General features: G+C 39.9%; 3 protein-coding genes across 8 annotated transcripts; 1 reads left to right on the top strand and 2 right to left on the bottom strand.

The window, feature by feature from the left end:
• Positions 1–377: 377 nt before the first annotated feature.
• Positions 378–7,504, bottom strand: slc25a51b (solute carrier family 25 member 51b). Of its 4 annotated transcripts, none has more exons than XM_007548238.2 (3): positions 7,428–7,504; positions 6,001–6,150; positions 378–3,166 (listed from the first exon to the last, which is right to left on the bottom strand). In XM_007548238.2, the coding sequence occupies exon 3, from the start codon at positions 3,110–3,112 to the stop codon at positions 2,177–2,179; it is 936 nt and encodes a 311-aa protein (XP_007548300.1). In that variant the 5' UTR covers positions 3,113–3,166; positions 6,001–6,150; positions 7,428–7,504; the 3' UTR covers positions 378–2,176. The 4 variants fall into 4 exon arrangements, with proteins under 4 accessions (XP_007548300.1, XP_007548302.1, XP_007548301.1 ...); XM_007548240.2 differs by lacking the exon at positions 7,428–7,504 and adding an exon at positions 3,428–3,495 and having other exon boundaries at positions 6,001–6,388; XM_007548239.2 differs by lacking the exon at positions 7,428–7,504 and adding an exon at positions 6,264–6,385.
• ints10 (integrator complex subunit 10) lies at positions 6,795–15,743 on the top strand. 2 transcript variants are annotated; one of them, XM_016669571.1, is made up of 18 exons: positions 6,795–7,393; positions 7,475–7,542; positions 7,623–7,726; positions 8,174–8,313; positions 8,402–8,483; positions 8,574–8,714; positions 8,794–8,968; positions 9,149–9,318; positions 9,405–9,544; positions 9,688–9,841; positions 9,959–10,041; positions 10,886–11,041; positions 12,000–12,108; positions 12,917–12,996; positions 13,093–13,255; positions 13,387–13,480; positions 14,315–14,383; positions 14,875–15,323. In XM_016669571.1, the coding sequence occupies exons 1-18, from the start codon at positions 7,265–7,267 to the stop codon at positions 15,029–15,031; spliced, it is 2,214 nt and encodes a 737-aa protein (XP_016525057.1). In that variant the 5' UTR covers positions 6,795–7,264; the 3' UTR covers positions 15,032–15,323. The 2 variants fall into 2 exon arrangements, with proteins under 2 accessions (XP_016525057.1, XP_007548305.1); XM_007548243.2 differs by lacking the exon at positions 14,315–14,383 and having other exon boundaries at positions 6,796–7,393; positions 14,875–15,743.
• Positions 15,232–20,191, bottom strand: tlr1 (toll-like receptor 1). 2 transcript variants are annotated; one of them, XM_007548244.2, is made up of 2 exons: positions 19,974–20,191; positions 15,232–18,491 (listed from the first exon to the last, which is right to left on the bottom strand). In XM_007548244.2, the coding sequence occupies exon 2, from the start codon at positions 18,482–18,484 to the stop codon at positions 16,076–16,078; it is 2,409 nt and encodes an 802-aa protein (XP_007548306.1). In that variant the 5' UTR covers positions 18,485–18,491; positions 19,974–20,191; the 3' UTR covers positions 15,232–16,075. The 2 variants fall into 2 exon arrangements, with proteins under 2 accessions (XP_007548306.1, XP_007548307.1); XM_007548245.2 differs by having other exon boundaries at positions 15,232–18,487.
• Between the last annotated feature and the right edge of the window lie 671 nt (positions 20,192–20,862).

The raw sequence follows: 20,862 nt of genomic DNA, 5'->3' as shown, positions 1-20,862 counted from the left end.
GGTCTAAATCCAAATGAAAATTAATGGCAAGGCATGAAAAGTTCAAGTTCACACTCCATCTGAATGAGCTATTTTGCAAACAGAATAAAAGCCTCCAGATGGGACAAACTGGTAAAAGCATAAGGTGATGCAACAAAGGATTGAGACCCACAAAGCCTGAATACAAGTGGATGTAAAAAATATGTAAAAAAATACTGCAAGTCATGCATTTTCTTTCTACTTCACCCTTTTGATGTTCGTCACATTAAATCCCACTAAAATAGGTTTATGGTTTTAACATAAAGAGGAGGCACGAATACTTTAGGAAGGCACCGTCATGTTCATTTTTTTCCCCACAAGAAAATGTAACAATTTTCCCATTTATCCTGAAACGCCAATGCAACAAATCCGTTTTTATTTATATCAAAGACTTGATTTAGCTGCAGTGAACAACTTTACAGTTTCAGAGTAACGTACTGACTTTCAGAACAATTACAGGCAAAGTTATTTAAAACCAGCAGGAAGAACTCTTCTGTAAAACTGGAATACAAAAGCTTTTGTTTGAAAGGAGAAACAAAAAAACCTCATGTAACCTTGAACATTGAGGGGAGGAGTGAAAGGAGAAGCAAAACATTTGAAAAAATTAGGCCAAATGGTCCATTTTACGTGGCAGCTTGAGCTTTTTGTGCCACTGAACATTACCCTCTGCCCCTGTCTTCACCCTCCGCCATTAATCTTCAGTCTCTCAAATGTCCAAGCAACGTGCCTTTCCTCTTTGGGCAGTCGGGCACGCTCAGAACTGTGGTGTGGTGGCTGAAACTACTCAGGCTTGAAATCTGAGCCCATTATGTCAACAGATGTTACAGACGGGGAGGAGAGTAACCGTGAGGGGAGAATATATCAGCAGGAAAAAACAAGAGAGGTTTCAGAATCCAACTGGGGAGAATGAGCATTCAATAGTACTTATTTCAATGTTTTGCATTATAGAAAGGGTCCAAAACCATTGAAAGGAGCAAAGGTGCACATCAAGATTATTGTTGGGTATATTTTCATGTTGTTCACAAAGTCTAAATATAATTTTAATTCCTTTCAAAGAAAAAAAATAAATTGCAAATATGGGTGTGGATTGTTTAGATTCAAAGAACTTTTGCCAGTGGCACTTCAGAAAGCAGGTAAAAAAACAAACAAACCACAGATTAACTACAGACGCACCAATCAACTTTAACAGTTTCATCACTGAGACCTGACTTATAATGTCGATTGAGTTTGAGTTTGTTTTCCCAGAAGACAATAAAAAAAGTAGCTTTGAATAAAAACAGAAAGGGAAGGAATTACAAGATCATTGGCATTAACACCTTGAAGCGTTTGTTATCTTTAATCAGAATTGGACATCAGAGTGTATTTTGCTAGTTAAAGACTGAAAAATCAGATTAGAGTTTTGATGCACTTCATGAAAAAAAAAAAAAAAAAACTTACAATATTTTGCCCTGATGATGACCAATCAGTTGATCAAGAGAAATGGCTGATCAGAACCAGCCAATTGCACTAACTGGTGCATCTCTAGTTGTAACCCTGACATTTCCATATTTTGTGTCCCATTCCAAAAATAAGTGAGAAATTTCATAGGCATTAATAATTTTATATTTTCAGCATGACCTTGTAATAAGCGGGAAGTGAGAAACAAACAGGCAAAAGTCTAAGAATCTCCTCTTGACAAATAGTCTCTGGACATTTCAATGGTCAAAAGCACAAAAGTGTTTAAGTGGCAGAAGTTTAGCTTGAGAGGGAAAGTGCTTTTGGTCGACAGAACAGAGGGATGTCACTTTCAAAACTCCACAGCACACGGCACATACAGAGAAACACATTTTTCTACAAAACAGTGAAGGAAATCAAGTGCTGCTGTAAAAAAAAAAACACTCCTCAGACCAAACAAGGGCTTACCATTTGGACCCTGGCACAAAGGATGTGAAGGCTGAAGTGTGCATCTTGATTTTATTATGATTACAACATTGAAAAGTAACAATGGCAGGTGGTTATCTTACACTCCTAGCTGGCCCCTTTCTTTTCTCTCCTCTCTCAGTCCTGGAATAACAGAGCCAGACATCAACCACACAGACTTTACGTCGCCAAGTCTCTTTCCACACACCTCCCACCTCTTCACGTCGGCGTTCCCTTTGCATACATCTTCTATTTCCTTTCATAAGAGTTTCAGTAGCAGCTCGTAGGTGGCGTTGATGATCCCCCAGGAGATCAGTGACCGGTGGTAGTTGAGATGGGCTCCTCTGAAGAGCATGACCACGCTGCCCCCCCTCTCCCTCCACACCGTTAACAGCACCTTCCGGCACGGCTGGAAGGCTCCGCCGACTTGAGACTGAGCCCGCGCCTTGACCACGTTTAGCGGGTAAAACATAATGCCGAGAGCTGCTCCCAACACCCCTCCGCACACAAAATCATTTACCAAGTGACCTGCCTGGTTATTAGCTTCTGGCAACAGCTCCTTGATGGGCCCGCGCAAGCCGAAGAACAGCACATTGCTGGGACCGTTACGGAGGAGTATGGGCACGAGGCCGCGGTAACACTCTCGGACGCCGTACTCGGTCACAAGTGTCCGGAAGGTGTGCGCTGTGTTGTTGAAGCGCGCATGGTGCCGATGATCCTGCAGGAGAGTCTGAACGCGCTCAAACGGCGTGAGGATGGCTTCTGTGGTTCCTGCCAGCGCCGCGGCAAAGCTTCGCGTGACGAGCTCTGGCACGCCACTGCCGCCACCGTGGTTTTGGAGTACCCTGGAGAAGTCCTCGTACAGGCCGAACATGATGGCCACCGTGGTGCTCTTCTGGAGCAGTGGGGGGAGCAGGCCCCTGTACAGATTCCTCAGCCCGTCCCTCTGCAGCTGCTGCACCGCCTCGGTAACCAGCACACCGTGCAGCTGCTGGCGGAACAGCACTTTCTGAATGGGGAAGGTCACCAAGATGTTGGTAAAGGCTGCCATGGAGCCACAGACGTAGTGCTTTCCATGAGAACCCAACTTGGCGCCGAGAATCCCGTCAGGCAACAGGGAGGAGCCTCCTTTTGTCAGGCCGGCCCCGGGTTGAGGTGTTCGGGTCGGCTCGGAGTCCATGGTGCTGACAGCCATGAGAGGCTCAGTGCACTGCCTGATCCTCCGGCATCACATCAACTCTGTACAGCACTGAAACAATATGTTAGAAACAGGCATTACAGCATGTTTACAACAAGTACATTTATGTGAAACAACTAAAACATTTTAATTAACTCATTGTTCTTTTTACACACAATGTAGCCTCAAACATATGTATTTTACTGGGATTTTATGTTATTTATCACAACAAAGAAGTACACAACTCTGATGTATTGATTTTATTTTGTATTCTTATATTTTCTTTTTTAAATAAACATCTGAAAAGTGTAGTGTAGATAACACATGTTGTACCTCTAAATAAAATTCAGGACAACCAGCAGCCCTCACAAGACACCGAACTAAGTGTAAGCATAACCGTTCTGTGAAAACATCAGAGGTTTGTTAGAGAACAATAATTAGTGAACAATAATGAAACCCAAGGAGCACAGCAGAACAATTAGGGATAAAGCTGTAGGAAGCAAAGTCTTGCTATAAAACAATTTCCCAAGCTTTGAACAACATTAATCATTGAACATGGTGGTGGCAGCATCATGCTGTGGTAATTTTTTTTCTTCATCGCCAAAAGAGGGAGAGGAAAAAAAAAGCATTTCTGAAATTTGTGTATTCTGCTCCTTCCACTTCACAGTTGCACATTACTTTGCAGGGTTTCCCCCAGAAAACTTGCTAAGCCCGGTGGTCGGGGCATCGAGGCGGTCCACCGGCGGTCTACCGTGTCTTTGTATTAAAAGATGTTAAGTTGACAGGAAATTTAAAAGTATTACCTTATGTTACAGGAAAACATTTCCAGTTTTAATCTGCTATTTAAACCCACAACTAGTCTAACGCGGCGGGTTTTAAACTCTTATCTAGAGTTCTCCAAAGCATCATAATTCCTCATAGTAAGTTGATGTAAATATCCATAAAGGCCAGCCTTTGTCCAGTTTGAGTGAAAGGAGGCGCGCGCGATCCCGCTGAGGTAAAGCAGCAGCAGCGTGCGAGGCAAAGCGCAGAGGCGCCAGCTGTGTGATTGGTCCGCGCGCTGTCGGCTTTAAATGCATAAGCTATAAACCTATCTATTATAAACCTATTATTTAGGAATACATCTGCTCTGCTAGTGAAATGCTCAGAGCAACAGAGACACTTGCAGCCCGGCTTAAAAAAAAAAAAAAAAAAGCGATTTTATTTTCTTTCTAGAAACGTAAACAAGTAAGCCTTAGCCTGGCGGTGGGGCTAGTAAAGCATGGCGGGCCGCCAGGCTTATAATACACTGGGGGAAAAACCCTGCTTTGTGTAATAAAACAAACCAACAGGCTCACTATCATATCCAGTCACACCTGCAATATAAACCAACAAGTTTGTTATATTACAAAAATGTAAGGAGTATCAATACATTTGCAAGGCACCTTTTAATAAGCTACTTTTTTACAACATAAACTGGGACTTAACAGTATATACCAACTCGAAAAAATACTCTTAACTTGTTTTAAAGACATTTCAACAGTAGTATCGCCTCATTACATCTGAGGTGATTTATTTCACGAGTTTCTTTTTGCATATCTGGTAATAATAAAATCATTTCATGTCAACCATCATCTGACAGAAATTAAACTGTTGCAACCAGACTAACGCCTGTACAGACAAGCAGCCTCAACAGCCGACTGATAAGGATTATTGCACAACGGACTGATAAGTTAGGGCCAAAGTCATAGGAAGGGCCAGGACAACTATAAAAGCATCGACACAAGTACAGAGCTAGAAGCACCGTACATGTACAGTATTAAATGAATCATTAATATTTAAAACTATTTTTAAACACACTTTTCCTCCTACCAGAAGCAACAAATCAGCTCCAGTAAATAAAAAAAAACACATTTGAAAATAAATGTCTAGAAAAGTGGAGAATTAAAGCACTTTTTTATGTAGTAAAGTACAAGAGGCAAAATGTCTTCACGTTATCTAAAAACAGATTATGAAGACACCAAAATATCAAAGCAAAAATCTTTAGACACAGTTTCAGGTCAGAACATGCGGGTACTATTAACCATGACACAGTAGTTTTCATGCAGGTGTTTTGCCCTGAAGATTTCTACTTTCCATGAATAAATACAGGCCAATTTTAATTTCAGACCAATAGTTACATGTGCATTGTTGATGCTGCAATTCTTGCCATGCTGCTTTTGAAAATTATCATCTTTTGTGCTTTGAATATCTGCAACTTTGCCACAATTGGCAAGATGCTTCTCTATATGCTTGCTGATTAAAGAATAGAACTACATGAATTTTGCCAACTGCGGTAAAATTACACAGGAAACCCGTTTAATAGACTGAGACAAACCCACACTCATATTGTGTCACACTTGGATCTTTTATTCTTCCCTCTATGCAGCAAGTATTATTTCTCAGGAGTTCACAAACATGTCCAGTCACGCCTGTTTTCCTTTTACACACTACGTGTGTAAAAGGAAAACAGGCCTATCTAAACAACATTTTTCAGTTACAATAATTCAAAACCATTAGTAACTTTTGTGTGTCTGCATACCAATAATAATAACAAGAAAGATTATAAGCAGCTATCATGCTTATCCCAATAATCACACAGAACGCTAAAGAACTTAGCAACATAAGCTAGTTCAAGCCTGCTCTTTCTTGCCTCCTCGTATTGATTTTCAGTCAATACATACTCAGAAAATATTGGGACAACGCTCAGAAAACAAGCCACAATCCACAGAAAAAAAATACCTGTCTGCAAAGCATGCTAGGTTTGGCACAGTCCAAATGGTCAGGTGCTGATTGACGGCTGTTTTGAAGACCCCAATGACAGCTACTCAGTGCCAAGCAGTAAAGTAGCCGCTTCCCTCCAGTTAAGCTTATAGATGAGTGCTTACCTGCTATGTGCGCTGATCGGTTGCTGTCCTGTACCTGGACAGGTGGGTCGGTTTTGCAAGGTAAACAGGCCAACGCTGTGTAGGTCGTGTCTGGAGTTACAGCAGAATTACGTGTCGTGACACCAAGGAAGCTTCTGCGCATGCGCATTGCTACGAAATTGAATCTACCGTTAGGGCTCACACAGATTTAAGATAACATTTTATACTTTTGAAACTCATTTAATTAAGCTTTTTGACATAGGTAATGAGTAGTATGGTTTTACCAATTTATCTACGTGAGTTCGACGCACATATATACATTTATCGCGCTGTTTGGAGACACTAGCTAACTAGCTGTGCTAACTCGGTTGACCTGCTTGACAGCAGTGTGCCGTAAAGTAAGATTACTGTAACCATAGTAACGTTCCAGCCGCGGCACCCATAGACATAAATGGCGGCACTGATGTGTTTGTAATTTAAAAAGACACACTTCAGTAGAACTACTGTTTTGGCCATGCTCTCAGAAGGAAAAAGAAAATGGCTTAAATTGGTAGTTTTAGTTCAATTGCAAGTATTTTTAATTGGAGATTTGGGGTTCCTAATTTAAAGATCAATTTGTTATTCAGTTGTTTGCACTATAAATAACTCTTTGTGTTTTTATATATTAATACCTTAACTTTCTACCCTTGTTTCCAAATATTTCTCCTTAAATAATTTTATATTCATGTGTGTCAATGTTTTAACTGGAGCTTTCTTATAATCACTTGAACGTTTTGACGTCAAATTATAAACTGTCAACAAAGTCTGCGATTTGCTCATTGAACAGAAGGTGGCGGTGGGGCACCTTCTATATCAATTCCAACTATCTTTAAACAAATAGAAGAAGATGTTAGCCTTCTTCTATTTAGCTAGGCTAAATCAAAGCTAGCCTAGCTTTGTTTGGCTAACTCACGGTGGTTTTTAATGCTTTATTATTTTCTAAGTGTAGTATTTGCTTTCTATATTCATGCAAGACGTATTTATAATTTAGAATTTCTGTATGGCCGGTTATTGCATAGATATCAACTTAAATTCGGGTAGCTATAGCTAGCTAAATAACGTTTTTTTTTTTGCTAGCAGTTTATTTATATTTTGTAGAGAGCGGCTATCTGTCGTTATTAGTCTTTAATACAGCCGTTAATGTATTTGCGCATGTGGAGAATCCTTGTCTTCGCCTCAGTCTCGACTGTTGGTGTGGTTTCTTTGTTTATTAGTCTAATTTAATGAAAAATAATAGATTAATGAAATGTCGGCGCAAAAAGACTGTGAGTTTTTGGTTAAAAGAGCCCGGGAGTTGGTTTCTGATGATCCCTGCGCGGCCAAGGCCTGGCTAATAACAGCCAGAACCCTATACCCAACAGATTTCAACATACAGGTAACATTAAGCATCCATTTGTAGCAGAACGTACCTCTGTCATGATTGCTTAGAAGCTCGTTTCGCTTGCTGTTTTTACAGTATGAAATGTACATCATTGAACGCAATGCAGAGAGGACAGCTTCGGCTGGGAGACTACTGTATGACATGTGAGTTACAGCACGGGATTCAGTTACCATCTTATGTCCAGCTTGTGCTAAAAGTTGCCAACCATGTGTTCCCCCAATAGGTTCATAAACTTTCCAGATCAGCCGATTGTGTGGCGTGAGATCAGTGTCATCACAGCTGCCCTCCGCAGTGACTCTCAGGACAAACATGCACAATTTCTAAGAGGTGAGAGAACAATATCTTGCAAAATAGGAATACTTATTGAACTTTTATCACAGCTTGTCGCACCACCACAATAAACTGCTTTCATTGGGACTTTTGTGACACACTAACATAAAATAGTAGATAATTGAAGAGTGGAACGAAAATAATAGATGCTTTTAAATTTTCCCTTTTTTATATATTTCACACTGAAATACTGAAAAGTGTCCTAAGAACCTGTTAAACATTCTAGCAGTACTTTATAGAGCTGCCTTTTGTGGCATTTGTAGCTTTTGTTGTATTTTGAGGGGAAGTACCTACCAGTTTATGGAAAGTTGAGGATTTTCTCTATTCTTTTTTGCAAAATTATTTAAGCTCATTGTGTACAGCATTGTTTAAAAGTTGTTTCACAGATTCTTATTAAGATGTATCACTGACAACCATATGTGTTTGTCTTTTTCCCTTGCCCAGCTCTTTTTGAGACGCTGCCTGGCCGTGTGCAGTGTGAGATGCTGCTGAAAGCCACAGAGCAGTGCTTCAACACCTTGGAGAAGGCAGAGATGCTGCTGCTCCTTCTGAAGCGCTTTCCAGAGTCTGTCGTCCAGCACGGGGTGTGCAATAACACCTTTCCAGCAACTCTTAATGTTTTGAGATGTGAATCCAGTGTAACCTGTTTAGTGGTGTGCTTTGTGTTGTTAGGTCAATTTAGGCGAGACTTTGCTGGAAGCAGAGGCATCAGAAAATGTGGAGACTCCTGTCAACTGTTTCAGAAAACTTTTTGGTCAGTAATGGTTATGATTAAAATGCATATAATCCAAGCCATTTGAGGGAGAAACATAATTTTTTTTAACACAATTTTCTATTTTTGTAGTATGTGATGTCCTTCCCTTGGTCATAAACAACATGGACATGCGTCTGCCTGCAAGCCTAATGCAGAAATATATCCTGAAAGCAGCTGAATTCTACATCGGTTATGTTACCCGTGGACCTTCATCTGATGTGCAGTTACAAGGTACACCTTCCTGCCAAAATTTTGCAGATCTATCATAGTTTCTATGTTCTTACATTTTTATTTGCCTTATATTTTTTAGGTAGCCAAGATGGTGCAACTCTAAAGTCTCCTGGAGTGTCTCGTGGCTCCCAGCGGTTTGTGATTGATGGCCTGTCTGAGAAATCGTCAGTAGTAGCAGAACCTTGGGAGAGGCTGCTTGATATCGTCACTGTCGTTGGTGCTCGCTGCGAGTGGCAGGGAGACAAAGGACAGAGGTAGCCCCCCTTTGACTCACTCAGACAGAATCATGAAAAATATCCAGTAAATGTCTGATTTATCATTTTTTTTTACTCTTTTAGAGACTCTTGCGGCGTGTTTGCACAGGAAACAAATTTTGGGATGAAAGTTTTTATGCAACTGATAAAATATGTGGTCCTTGTATCTGTGTGTGCTAGGAGTTACATCGACATGCTGCAAAGAGTGAAAGAGTTGTGTCGCTATCTGCCTGGTCTTGAAGGAGAAACAAGGTCACGCTACTGCAGTCAGGTGGTCATTTGTGCTGCACTCGTCCTTTTTCGCAGTGCCTTTCTCTATGTCTCAGCTGTACAGCCGTCACTGTTCCAGGGTCAGTCTCTGTGCTCAAAGCACTTAAAGTTTGCTCTGTTTTTTTTATCATCTTATAAGTTTATATGCGCATTTCTTTTTTTGAAGGGGTTGGTGCAATGACTTCAGGACCATGGATCCTGGTGGAGGACTTGAGTTCGGTGTACAGTGATGTGGAGGTGGACAGAGCAACGTTGAAGCATGCACATAAGAAACGCAAACTGGCTGACGGGAGAGAGAAAACAATGGTCAGAACAGATTTGAGATCTTTTTAGAAAGCAAAGAAAGATTGGTATATTTCTTTAAAATACTGTCTTGGCACTAAAAGGAGCACATAAACGCACTCGTAGTGTGATTTCCATTTTTTTTTTTTCTGGACATATTATTGTAGAGCTCCGATGATGAAGAAGGTTTGGGGAAAGGCCGCGGCCGACACATTCTGGTCAACAAGACAGAGATGCCCAACTGGTCAGAAACACTGGAGAGTTTCCGTACAGCGAGGGAAAGTTGGGACCTGCTCCATTCTCACGATGGTCTGGAAGCTGGTAATGGATTCCTGTGGTGTTTTTGGGTTCCATATTCTCTTCACCTAGATTGCTCTTAAGATCAGACAATTGAATCACTATTTATTTAAATGGACTTTGTTTCTGAATGTCTTTTAGAGTTCAAGAAGATCTGTGCAGCATGGAAGATGGAAAGCTGGCTCTGGTTCAGAATCTTCCTCTCTGACATGATTATACACCAGGCAAGGATCTTGTTCAAAGCCTTGTTCGCTTACTTTGTCAGCTGCTCTGAACTTACCCACAGCATATTTTAAATGCAGATATTTACTTAATATCAGGATTTCTGCAAGCTCCTAAAAGTAATTAATTTAGTAGTTCAATCCATGTTTTAGGCCTTCAAATATATTAAATAGTTTTAAATTAAATGTATTTAAGTTTTAATCGTGTGTGCTTGTTTATCATTATATCCTATATTATGATATGTTTATTCTTTGGGGGTGGTTGAAATATGTTCTGGTAGCATTGAATTGTTGTATAATTTGTAGTTCTTACTGAAGAATTTGTTGTTTTGCTGTGACAAAACTACAAGTCCCACGATGTAGGGAAGCAATGAACCCTGGAAAAGAACAGTTTACTAACTGCTGTAGACACTTGTGGCACATGCCAAGGACATTGCAATTTAAGTTTATTAGGGCTTATTTAACTTGACTAAGTAATCAGTAATAAGTTAAATAAATAAATAGTTATTTGGTGATTAAGTTATTGTTATTTTTCAAAATTCCTGTAGGTCTTAACGCAAGTCAAAACTGTTTAAAAAGATCTTAGATTGTCCTGAATTTAACTTGCCAATTGTTGCAGAAATCCTTTGACATATTGAAATTAAGGGGAATTTAACTAGCAACTAAGACATTTATTTAAATGTTAATATTGTGTAGTGACTAGAGCAAATGCAATAAATTATGAGGGCTGATTACACTAAGTAGATAAACATTTGCTTCATTATATATCTGTTTATTTTTTCCATGCCTGCCTTACAAGATTTATTTGTCTGTACTAATTGTGTTTGCATATGGTTGTTGCTCCCAGGGCCATTATCGCAAGGCCGTCTCCAGCCTGCATCAGATGGCGTCAGTGCAGCAGCCTCAGCCTGCACAGCAGAGCCCCACAGGCCAGGCCAGCCTGGAGCACCACAGGGCCCTGATACAGCAGGCATCCTGCCACTATGCACTGGGAGAGTACAGGGTAAACATATGCACACCATCTCACTCTACTAGTGTTTCGGTCGGTGCATGTTGGTAAGCATGCATGGGTTAGTTAAAAAATTTGACACAAAATGCATTCAGTCTTCAATCTTACCGTCTTTTAGCACTAAGCTCTGGTTGAAAGGTCTTTTTCAGTTTGTATTCAGTTGATTGTGTAACTTTGTGTTTTTTAGGGATATTGACCTAATATATAACCAGTTTAATGTCACAATAATTTATCAGCAAAGTGCCATGAACTTTGTCCTAGAAAGAAAACTAACAGCACTTCACCTGAAGGTGGCAGTATTGGTTAAAACTACTTCTTTAAGGTCATGTTTACCAAATAAAATTTTGGTTGAGAAACATAATGCACAATTACATTACAAGTGTAACCCTCTGGAATTATAATGGAAATTGTCATCCATTTGGTAAAAATGTTCCTGTTGGTGCACTTGGTATCTTTTTTGCATAAAATCTCTGTTTCAACAAACATTTTGGAACTTTCAAAATTTTTTTAGAGATTAATAGAACACTATATTTCAAGTAGTTTTTGATTTGGCCAAATTTTGTGACCTATTTGAACTGCAGTCACAAAAGGGAACCAATTTTAGCATTAGAAAGAGCATGAAAAAGTCGGCTATAGGTCGCATTTCCCTGCTGTATGGATGTAGCCTAAGTGGCTTAGCATATTACTTATGTGCTAAACATGTTTACTTGGAAGAGGGCTTTTACAATAGTAGAAAATGATGTGGTGGCAATAACCTTCTACTATTTTGGTGACCTGTCCAAGGTTTACACTGCCTCTCGCCTGTTGACTGCTGGAGATAGGCACCAGCCTCCCTCACAACCCCACAAGGATGACCGTGTTATTGGATGGATGGAAAGAAAAATATTTTCTCCTGTTTATTTTAATGAGCCTTTGCATCTTTATATACACTGTGTTGTATTTTGTTGATCAGATGGCCTGTGAAAAGCTCCTAGATGTTGTGAGTGGGCTGGTTCCCCCAAACCAAGAACTGACCAAAGCACCAGAAGATGTGAGCAGAATCAAATCCAAGACCAGGAAAGGCAAGCATTATAGTTTTATCCACATATTCTGATTATTAGTGGGTTTCAATTTGAATTTCTATTAGATAGAGTTTAGGCCATCATGTTATTGGTGGAATATTCCTGACTGAAAATAACAGGTTTTCAGTATTACCATCAATATTTTTAACAAAAACATATCATGATGTGTTTGAAACGACTTCCTACCCATCCTGTAGCTTACTAAGTCTATTTAAAAAAAAAAAAGAAAAACTTCTTACTTTGGCAAGTGAAAAGCTTTTTCTTTGTTTCCACACTATGAATATCAGTGGTTTTCACAATTGTTAAGAAATTCTTTTATGTAAGAATGGGAAAAAAAAAATCATCTTTTCAGCTCTTCTACAGTGTTCACTGAAAGAATTGGGGATCGTATTAGAAGAAGTTTTAACCTGATGTTTGTAGAACCTTGATATACTTTCAGTGTTATGAAGAGTTCATGCCTTGTAAGTGACATAGATTACTTCCTTGTTGAAGATGGATTTATGTCCTGAAATGTCTGTTCAAACTCTGTACTATTACAACCATTCAATGCATTAGATTACAGAAAAGTAAATTTATTTCAGTAACTCAATTCACTGAGTTAGTGCAACACATTGTACAGATTAATTGCACACAGTCATGTTTTAAAGCCTTTGTTTCAGCTTATGAAAACACAACATTTAGGAGTAGAATATTGTATCTCATAAGTAAGTGAAAATGATGGTTTTAATGTAGAAAGTAAATGTATGATGAAAATGTTTACTTAGTTAATTATTCATCCAAACAATTCTTCTATATCTGCCTAAACTAGGTAATGACCTACGGTTGCTTCCCTGCACCAGCAGAGCTGTGTTACCTTTCTGTCTCCAGCTGATGCTTGCTTGCTTTAAGGTACTTGGATTAGTGGAATCTTTGAAATGACAACCACTGATTTCTTTCAAATGTGATGCTTTGATTCTTTTTCTTCTTTTTTCTTTGATTGACCAGCTCAGAGCCTTCACAGACAGCCGTGACGACCTGTCTCTCGGCCATGTGGTGGTGCTGCTGCAGCATGACTGGCCACAGGGAGAGATGCTGTTCTTAAAGGCTGTTGATAAAATCTGTCAGCAAGGGAGTTTCCAATATGAGAACTTCTTCAACTATGTCACCAGTATCCTTATCTGTCGCTGCAAACACAATACGGTCAAAGTTGTTAAGGACACATTTGCGTGGCCTGTTTGTTCATCGGCTTTTCTGTCATGTCCGGTATGTTGGTTTACTTAAACTCATTATTACACTCAGACATTGACATGCTGGAGGAGTTTGCGTACTTGCGGACTCCAGAGGGAGGGAGAATTCAGCTGGAGCTGCTTCCTAATCAGGGAATGCTGATTAAGTAAGGGGCAACCATATGGAAGTTTTCCACTTTGCATGGTGACTCTGCACTTCCCCTTTCTGTTGATGTTTTTAATGAAAGCAGATTAGCTACACAGACTTGGCCTGTGGGGAAAATTGTTGCTTTGGACTAAATGAACTGTTAATAGAGCCGCCTTATAGATAGGAGAACAGTCCCTTGCAAAAATATTCATACACGTTTAACCTTTTCACATTTTTTCTCATTAGAACCACAAACTTCACAAAGCTCTATTAGAAGTCTGATAAGTACAAGTGGAGTTAAAGGAAGTTTTTGGTTTACTTGCAAAATGCTATATGTGGAAGAAAACTAACCGTGCATCTCACCCTGCACACACTATTTCCCCAGTGAAATGCGATCATGGTGTTTTTCTTTAGCAGTGAAGGGACAGCTGGTCAAAGTTAATTTGAAGATGCATTGAGCTCAGTACAAGAAGTCCTAAAAGACCTTGTTAGAGTCTGCAAAAGACTTGAGACTCTGGCGGACTCTCTAGATCTGCAAAGCTGTTCCAAGCTACCTCACAAGATTTGCTCCAAAAGATTGATTCAGGAAGGCTGAATACATCTGCACACCACACTTCCATCATCATTTCCCTACATTTCACAATTATTCAAGTCTATCAGAAACATACACTGATGTTTCAAATAGTAACCTAACAAAATATGAAAACGTTCAGCTGCTGTTAATATTTTTGTAAGTGACTGTATGTGCTAAACCATAAAACCATTTAGACTCTCTCTGGTTCATTGCTGTAGCAGTTGTAGATTCTTAAGTTAACTCTCACTGACAGAGTTGTTGAATGTTGCTGTCCCTCAGGAACCCTAGCCCCGCCCTGGGGGTGGAGTTAAATACCCTTCTGCTCCAAGGGGTGCAGACAATGGACAGGTACCCCAGGCCCCTCCTCCCACAGTCCCCATCCCGCCCACACCAGTCACCCTTCCTCCATTCCCAGCTTTAAGGCTTGTCATCCCCTCCCCAGTTTTAATTTGGGACATTTTGCATCAAGAGTTGGTTGTTCTTTGATTTCCTGTTGCTGTTTGTTAATTTAATTCATTTCCCCTCTTTTCTGTGGTCATCAGTGTTGTTGTTATCAGAGGATGATGTCGGTGTTTTTGCACAGTCAGTTTAGTTTTTTTTTTTTACAGTTCATAGCAATCTCATCCCATTTGTGGACATGTTTTTATAGCGTTTTTATTTACAATACTCAACATAAGTGGTTTAAAGTAAATTGTCTTTGTGTGTGGAAGGAACGAAGCAACATGATGTTACCATGACTGTGTTTTTGTTGTGTTTCTCATATTAATGTCAGTTTTGTCCGTCAGTATATTTTTGACCGTTTGTATGTTTATTTTTTTTTTATCATTTTCGTCCTGCAGACACCACACTGTGACTCGAGGGATCACCAAGGGAGTGAAGGAGGATTTCCGCCTGGCCATGGAGAGGCAGGTGTCACGTTGTGGAGAAAATCTACTCAGTGTGCTTCACCGTTTCTGCATTAATGAGAAAATAATCATCATCCAGTCTCTTCCTTAACACCTGGCTTTTTTATTTGCACAGATTTAGTGCAGTTGGACTTATATTAGAACTCAAACAGTGGAACTGTTCTCTTCTCAATTTATCAGTTTGGGATAAATTTGGGTGTCCGTTGTGCTTTTTGTCATTTTCAGAGAACTGTAACGTCCACAACCTTCACACATTTTGTGTAGGTGTTGATGTCGAGTAAAGACTCAAATGCTTTTTGATACTCTTTATTGTTTTGCTATACTGTTTTGATCAGACTGTATGTTTATATTGATGTTGCCATTAAATGTCTGACTGGTTAAAATGCAGATAATACATCATTTCATGTCATGCAAGCATATCTATATAAAAATGTAATTCTTCAACGTGGAAAAAAAAAGAAGCAGAAAGTAAAAACTGCACGTTTTTACCAATGCCAAAGCATAAGTCATTCCCAAAATTTCTACTGTCACAAAATAACAGGAAAAGACTTTTCACAATCACAGCCAGCAAGCATTTCTATTACATCAATTAAACGGGGGTGCGAAGACAACACAGAGCAACAAAACCCAATTTATAAGGACTTTTAAAACATTTTTATCTCGTCTGACATTTCCAGGATAAATATGCTTTTCCATTATGACCTGAACACCCCACAGCTGTTTTGATTCATGATTTCAGGTTTGGTCCTGATGCTCACCTTGGAAAGCACTGTTGTAGTCTAACTAATCTTTTTATTACACTGTCCAGCTCACACTTCCTTTAGTGCTCATATGCACTCCAGAAAAGTACAGAGTCTGATCAATATATTTTGTAGGACTGGCTAGTATTGAATAAGAAAATGTAGTTTGGGGAAACATCTATAGCTCCACCCTTTTTCCCTGTCGCATTATTCACAAGTTCCTTGGATCAGTCTGTCCAATCGTCTATTAATTTGTTTATTTAGTCCCTCTGTTTTCCAACTTTTTTTTTCTATATGTAAAATCTGACCAAGGTGGATATATTTGCCATACATTTATTGTGGTCTTCTGTATCTTACTATAACAATCAGCTAAACTCATCTTGGTGATTACGGAGTTACTCTTCTGTTTCTGCCACCAGTTTACTCGGCAGGTCAGCCTGCAGAGCAGCCCTCAGATTAGCCCAGAACAGCCTGTGTTTGGCTTTGTCCTGAGGCCATTCCAGGTACGTGTGTCGTTTCATCATAGACTTAAGCTGGTAGTACTTGGACGGGATCAGATACTGGGGCAGAGGCTCAAGCAGCACCAGCACGAGGCTGTCCGACCCCTGAGAAAGACGTTGATGGCTGGCGAAGTAAAGCTCATAATGGCACCATTCACTCTTGATAAAGTGAGCGGAGAGCAGAAACACTGAGCGGCGACTTTTCTCCACACATGTGATTATGTTCTCCATAATTGTTTTCCCCGGCACAAAGTCTTTTTCATGGTGGCAGATTCTGAGCCCTCCTGCAGGACCCTCGAGGTTCAAAAGCAGGAAATTCTTCACCCAGTCTGCGTCGTGCTGGCTGTAGGACACAAAAGCATGGAACTCGATGCCCACCAGGTCTTCGGGTCGAAGCTGCCGCATTCTCGCTCGATGTTTGGCTCTGGTCCACTGCCAGATCATGCCCATGTACCAAGGCACATCCAGACGTCGGCACAGAAAGAAAATGCTGACAATCAGTACTACTGAAGGAACCAGGATGGTGGCTGCCAGAAGGCTGGCGCTGCAAGAGATCTCAGGAATCTGGAAGATTTCTAACGTGGAATTCCTGGCTGCTTCGGGGTAGATGCAGTGGTAACCCTCTGGCCATTTTAACAGTTCAAGACCTGAGTGGCCACTCTTATATTCGGTCTGAATGCCAAGACGGATGAAGTGCCTCAGAGGGCAGGTGCAGGTGAACGGGTTGTCACTTGCATCCAGGATTTTCAGATTAGGACATCTTTTCAGATTTCTCAGTGAAGGTGCATGGAGGGAGTTTGACTTCAGCAGAAGCTCAGTCATTTTTGGGAAGTCATCACATACCGGCAGGTCTCGGAGCCTGTTAGCATTCAGATTCAGAGAAGAGAGATTTAGCAGTTTGTGGACTAACTGTGGTATTACAGAAATCTGGTTGTTCTGTAGGTCCAGTGTTTCTACCCCTTTTGGTAGACAATTAAAAACATTATCTGTTAGACCTCCAGAAGAAAGATTCATAACAGTGATGCTCGGTGGCCACTTACAATAAGGGGAACCGTCATACACAAAGGAGTTGATACTGAGGTCCAGGTGTCGCAGAGATTTCATGTACTGCAGTCTTTGACTCACTACTTGTAGATTCTTCAGATTATTGCCTACCAGAGAGAGATTTTGTACGTTGCCCAGGGTCTCGCATTCAACTGTTTTTTGACCTTCGAATCTGGAGAAGATGGAATCAGACAGCGCGCAGAAAGAGAAGTCCAATTCAAGGATGGGGCTCTGTTTTTTCGGACACGTCATGTGAATCAGTGAAGTCTCTACGATTGCACAGTGCTCTACTGGCAGGTTGATGAAAAAGTTGTACAAGGCTTCCTGAGAGAAAAAAAAGGAGGTTACAGCGGCTCGTGAGGCTGTGAAGGACTGCATTGAGGATGTCTCTGCCAGAGGGGTGTCTTTAATTGGGGGCTTGTTTATTGCCACATCAGAGGCGCTCAGTTGGGCAATGGATGTGTACAGAGTGGCATTTATTAATTGAGTTAAATCGTCCCAGTCAATTACAATGTTGTTCACGGAAAGAGTGCGAGTGGAAATTATGGCTCTTTTACTAAGCTGTGTTTTTACATATTGGTAGCCCCCACTTATATTCCTCACTTCGACTTCTACAAAAAATGACAATGCATCAGCAAGCAATTCACTCTGGGTTATTTTTCCACCATTTAGATCTACTTGAATTTTTTCAGCATGACTATCCATTAAGCTGTTTGCTTCATAATCAAGTTCCTCCTCCAGAGAAAGGGTCAAGCAGTATAACGTCACGTTAGCGATGTTCTTGAAATCCCCCAAGCTGATGACTTTCGCTCCAAGTGTTAAACTCTCCAGTTTTCTTAAGAGACTGAACTCTCTTCCCAAGGTCATGTTCTCAAACTTGTTCCATGCCATGTTCAGCACTCTGAGATTCCCTGTAAATGACAAGTAACGTTGGTCTGACAGGTTCCTCAGCAAGTTGTGCGACAGATCCAGATTTTCTAGAAGCGGCGTGTCATGAAACGTCTCTGTGTCAATGAGCTCCAAGCCATTCCACGACATGTTCAGGAACCGAAGGAGGGTTGTGTTTTTAAATTCCCCTTTGTGGAGCTGATGTATGTGGTTGCATGACAGGTCAATATATTCTGCAGCAAGAGGCAGGTCTGTCGGGACAGAGGAGAGGTTTCTAGACGATCGGTCTACGATGCCGTCATGGGTTGAAGTACACATCTGCAGCATCACCAACACGGCCGCTGCCCAGAGGAATGCAGTCGATGGCCCCATCGCCTGTCTGGATAAATGGAAGATAATGTGGATTAATACCACTGTGACAGTGTCCCTGCAACATTTCCTGCTTACTTCACCTTGATTCAAGTTTTTAATGTAGAAGAAACGTTTAATGTATCCTGCTTTTACTTAAAGCCTTTTGAAACAAACAAAAAAAAATACTTCCAACTTAAACTTTTTCAAATATTGCCATGTTACAATTGGTGTATCCCATTGGTTCTCCTGTAGATCAAAATAAAGGCGTCCATAATTGTGAAGTGGAAGGAAAGTAATTTGTGGTCCTAATCATTATTGTTATTCTTGTTTCAGAAAATACTGGAAGGTGCAGTTTGTATGCAATCATGTGTGCACATCTCACTCTATGGAAGTCTGTGTTTCTCTAACATTGCTGAACATGTGAATATTTAATATCAATTTTAACAGTACTGAAAAAAATAACAAGATTATATACCAGAACTCTCAAAACCAAACAGCAGAATATCACTCAAGTAAGAGCAGTGATACTTCATGATAATATTACTCAAGTAAATGTAAAACAATACTGTGATGATGCATTTAGTCAACGTTATTTGCTTTGGGATGCAATCCAACGTGTCTCTCCTGACGTGTACGATTATATGGGATGAATATTTTACCTTTAAACAAACTAAAGTTGGTGTGGATCAGATAATACAACCCTTTAGTACATTTCTTCCGAAACATTACTCCAGTAAATGTAACTAAGTAGTTACTACCCACCTTTCACAGACTAGATATTTATATGTGCACACAGATCTGACTGACACTTGCATGGTTTCATTTTAGCAAGATCTAGTAACACTAGAGGACGCCATTGTCTCACCGACAGAAAACTAACACTGTAGTTAATGGAAAAAAAAAAGAAACGTTCAGAATTGTTCTTAAAGAAACTATCACGACATCAGTCAAATACACTCAAAGAAATAAATCATTGACTTAATATAATTTTTTTATATATTGACTTGTATCAGGGCTATATACTATGATCATTACAGGAATTTATTTACAGTTATATCATAGTAAGTTATTCTGTAGCAAACATTGGTACTGACTAAAACCAAATAGCTGAATATACAACCATATAACAGTTTTTCATGATTTCCTTCATGCTAATTATACAGTGAATTTTGGAAAACAACCCTAAATATACAGTAAGTGCTATAGTGGAATGGTTTAGATTATAGCTTGTTGTGTGTTAGAATGACCCAAACAAAGTTAGAACTAAAACCAATTATGAATACGTGACAGGACTAAACAAAACTACTGTTCACAGACACTCTGTCCACTCCTGTCGCACTGAGCTCGAGCTATTTTACAAAGAAAAAAGGTAAAAACTGCAGCTTGAATGTGTAAAGCTGTTGTAGACATAACACAAAAAACTGTAGCTGTAATACCATTGGAATTAAAAGCACTTCATACATCTTTGGCAAGCATATTATTGTAAAAACAGAGGAAATAGTGCACAAACCTGAGCCAGCTTCAGATGCCTTTTTAATCCAAATCTTAGTCGCAGAAGACTGATTTCTCAAAGATGGGGAAAAAGTGCAGTTTACTCATAATAATGTTGGTTTTTCCACAAAATGGGTGGAAAAAACAAAAAAGGTTTCTCAAAAGACAAGCATCAATTCTACTGTTGGATTGGCTTCTGCTCCTTATTTGTAATAATGTTGCACTAAATAGCCACATTGATGTGAAACAGATATAGAAACGAAAGCTCCTCTCTAACCAGTTGTGTCTTTTCTCTCACATCCCCATCCTGTTTTCACTTCCTGTTTTTATTTACAGCACAGAGTGACAAAGAAAACTTCTGCCTCTTGACAAGACAGTACAGATACAGAAATCTGATTATTTTAGTGCTTCTGAACATTCAGTTCTATTTTCTTTATTTATTAAAATAATTCATTTAAGATATCTTCCTTCATCATTTTTAATGGCATAAAATTAAAAAATCTTTTGTTCATTTCCAAGAAAGGTGTCGCAACATAAGCTTCATAAATGACAGATCAACTCAGTTTCAGCAGTTTCCATCCTTTAGCGTCATGGTGACCCAATAATGGCAGTGGGGATAGTAAATAGACATTTGTCACTTTTTAATTTGCTTACGCCTCGATCCCTTGAAGCAGAGTGACTGTGTTGTTTACCTTACTACAATCTCTGCCGCTGGACAAGGTGGAATCATTTTTTGATGTGCTTTAACTGTGATGGAAAGGCCTTTTTTTATTTTTAAGACACACATATCCCAGCAATTTCCTCTGCCACCCTGTGCGATTTTTGCCTTGGGTGACTGACTGGCACATACACAGAGAGGAGAGCTAAATTTAATAAAGTCAGATAATGCGGTGTGTTTGTTGTCACCT

This window comes from Poecilia formosa, unplaced genomic scaffold (genome assembly GCF_000485575.1).
Source record: "Poecilia formosa unplaced genomic scaffold, Poecilia_formosa-5.1.2 Scaffold26, whole genome shotgun sequence".
Lineage (NCBI taxonomy): Eukaryota > Metazoa > Chordata > Actinopteri > Cyprinodontiformes > Poeciliidae > Poecilia > Poecilia formosa.
The sequence above is the reverse complement of the archived record's forward strand: the minus strand, read 5'-3'. Positions and strand labels throughout refer to the sequence as shown.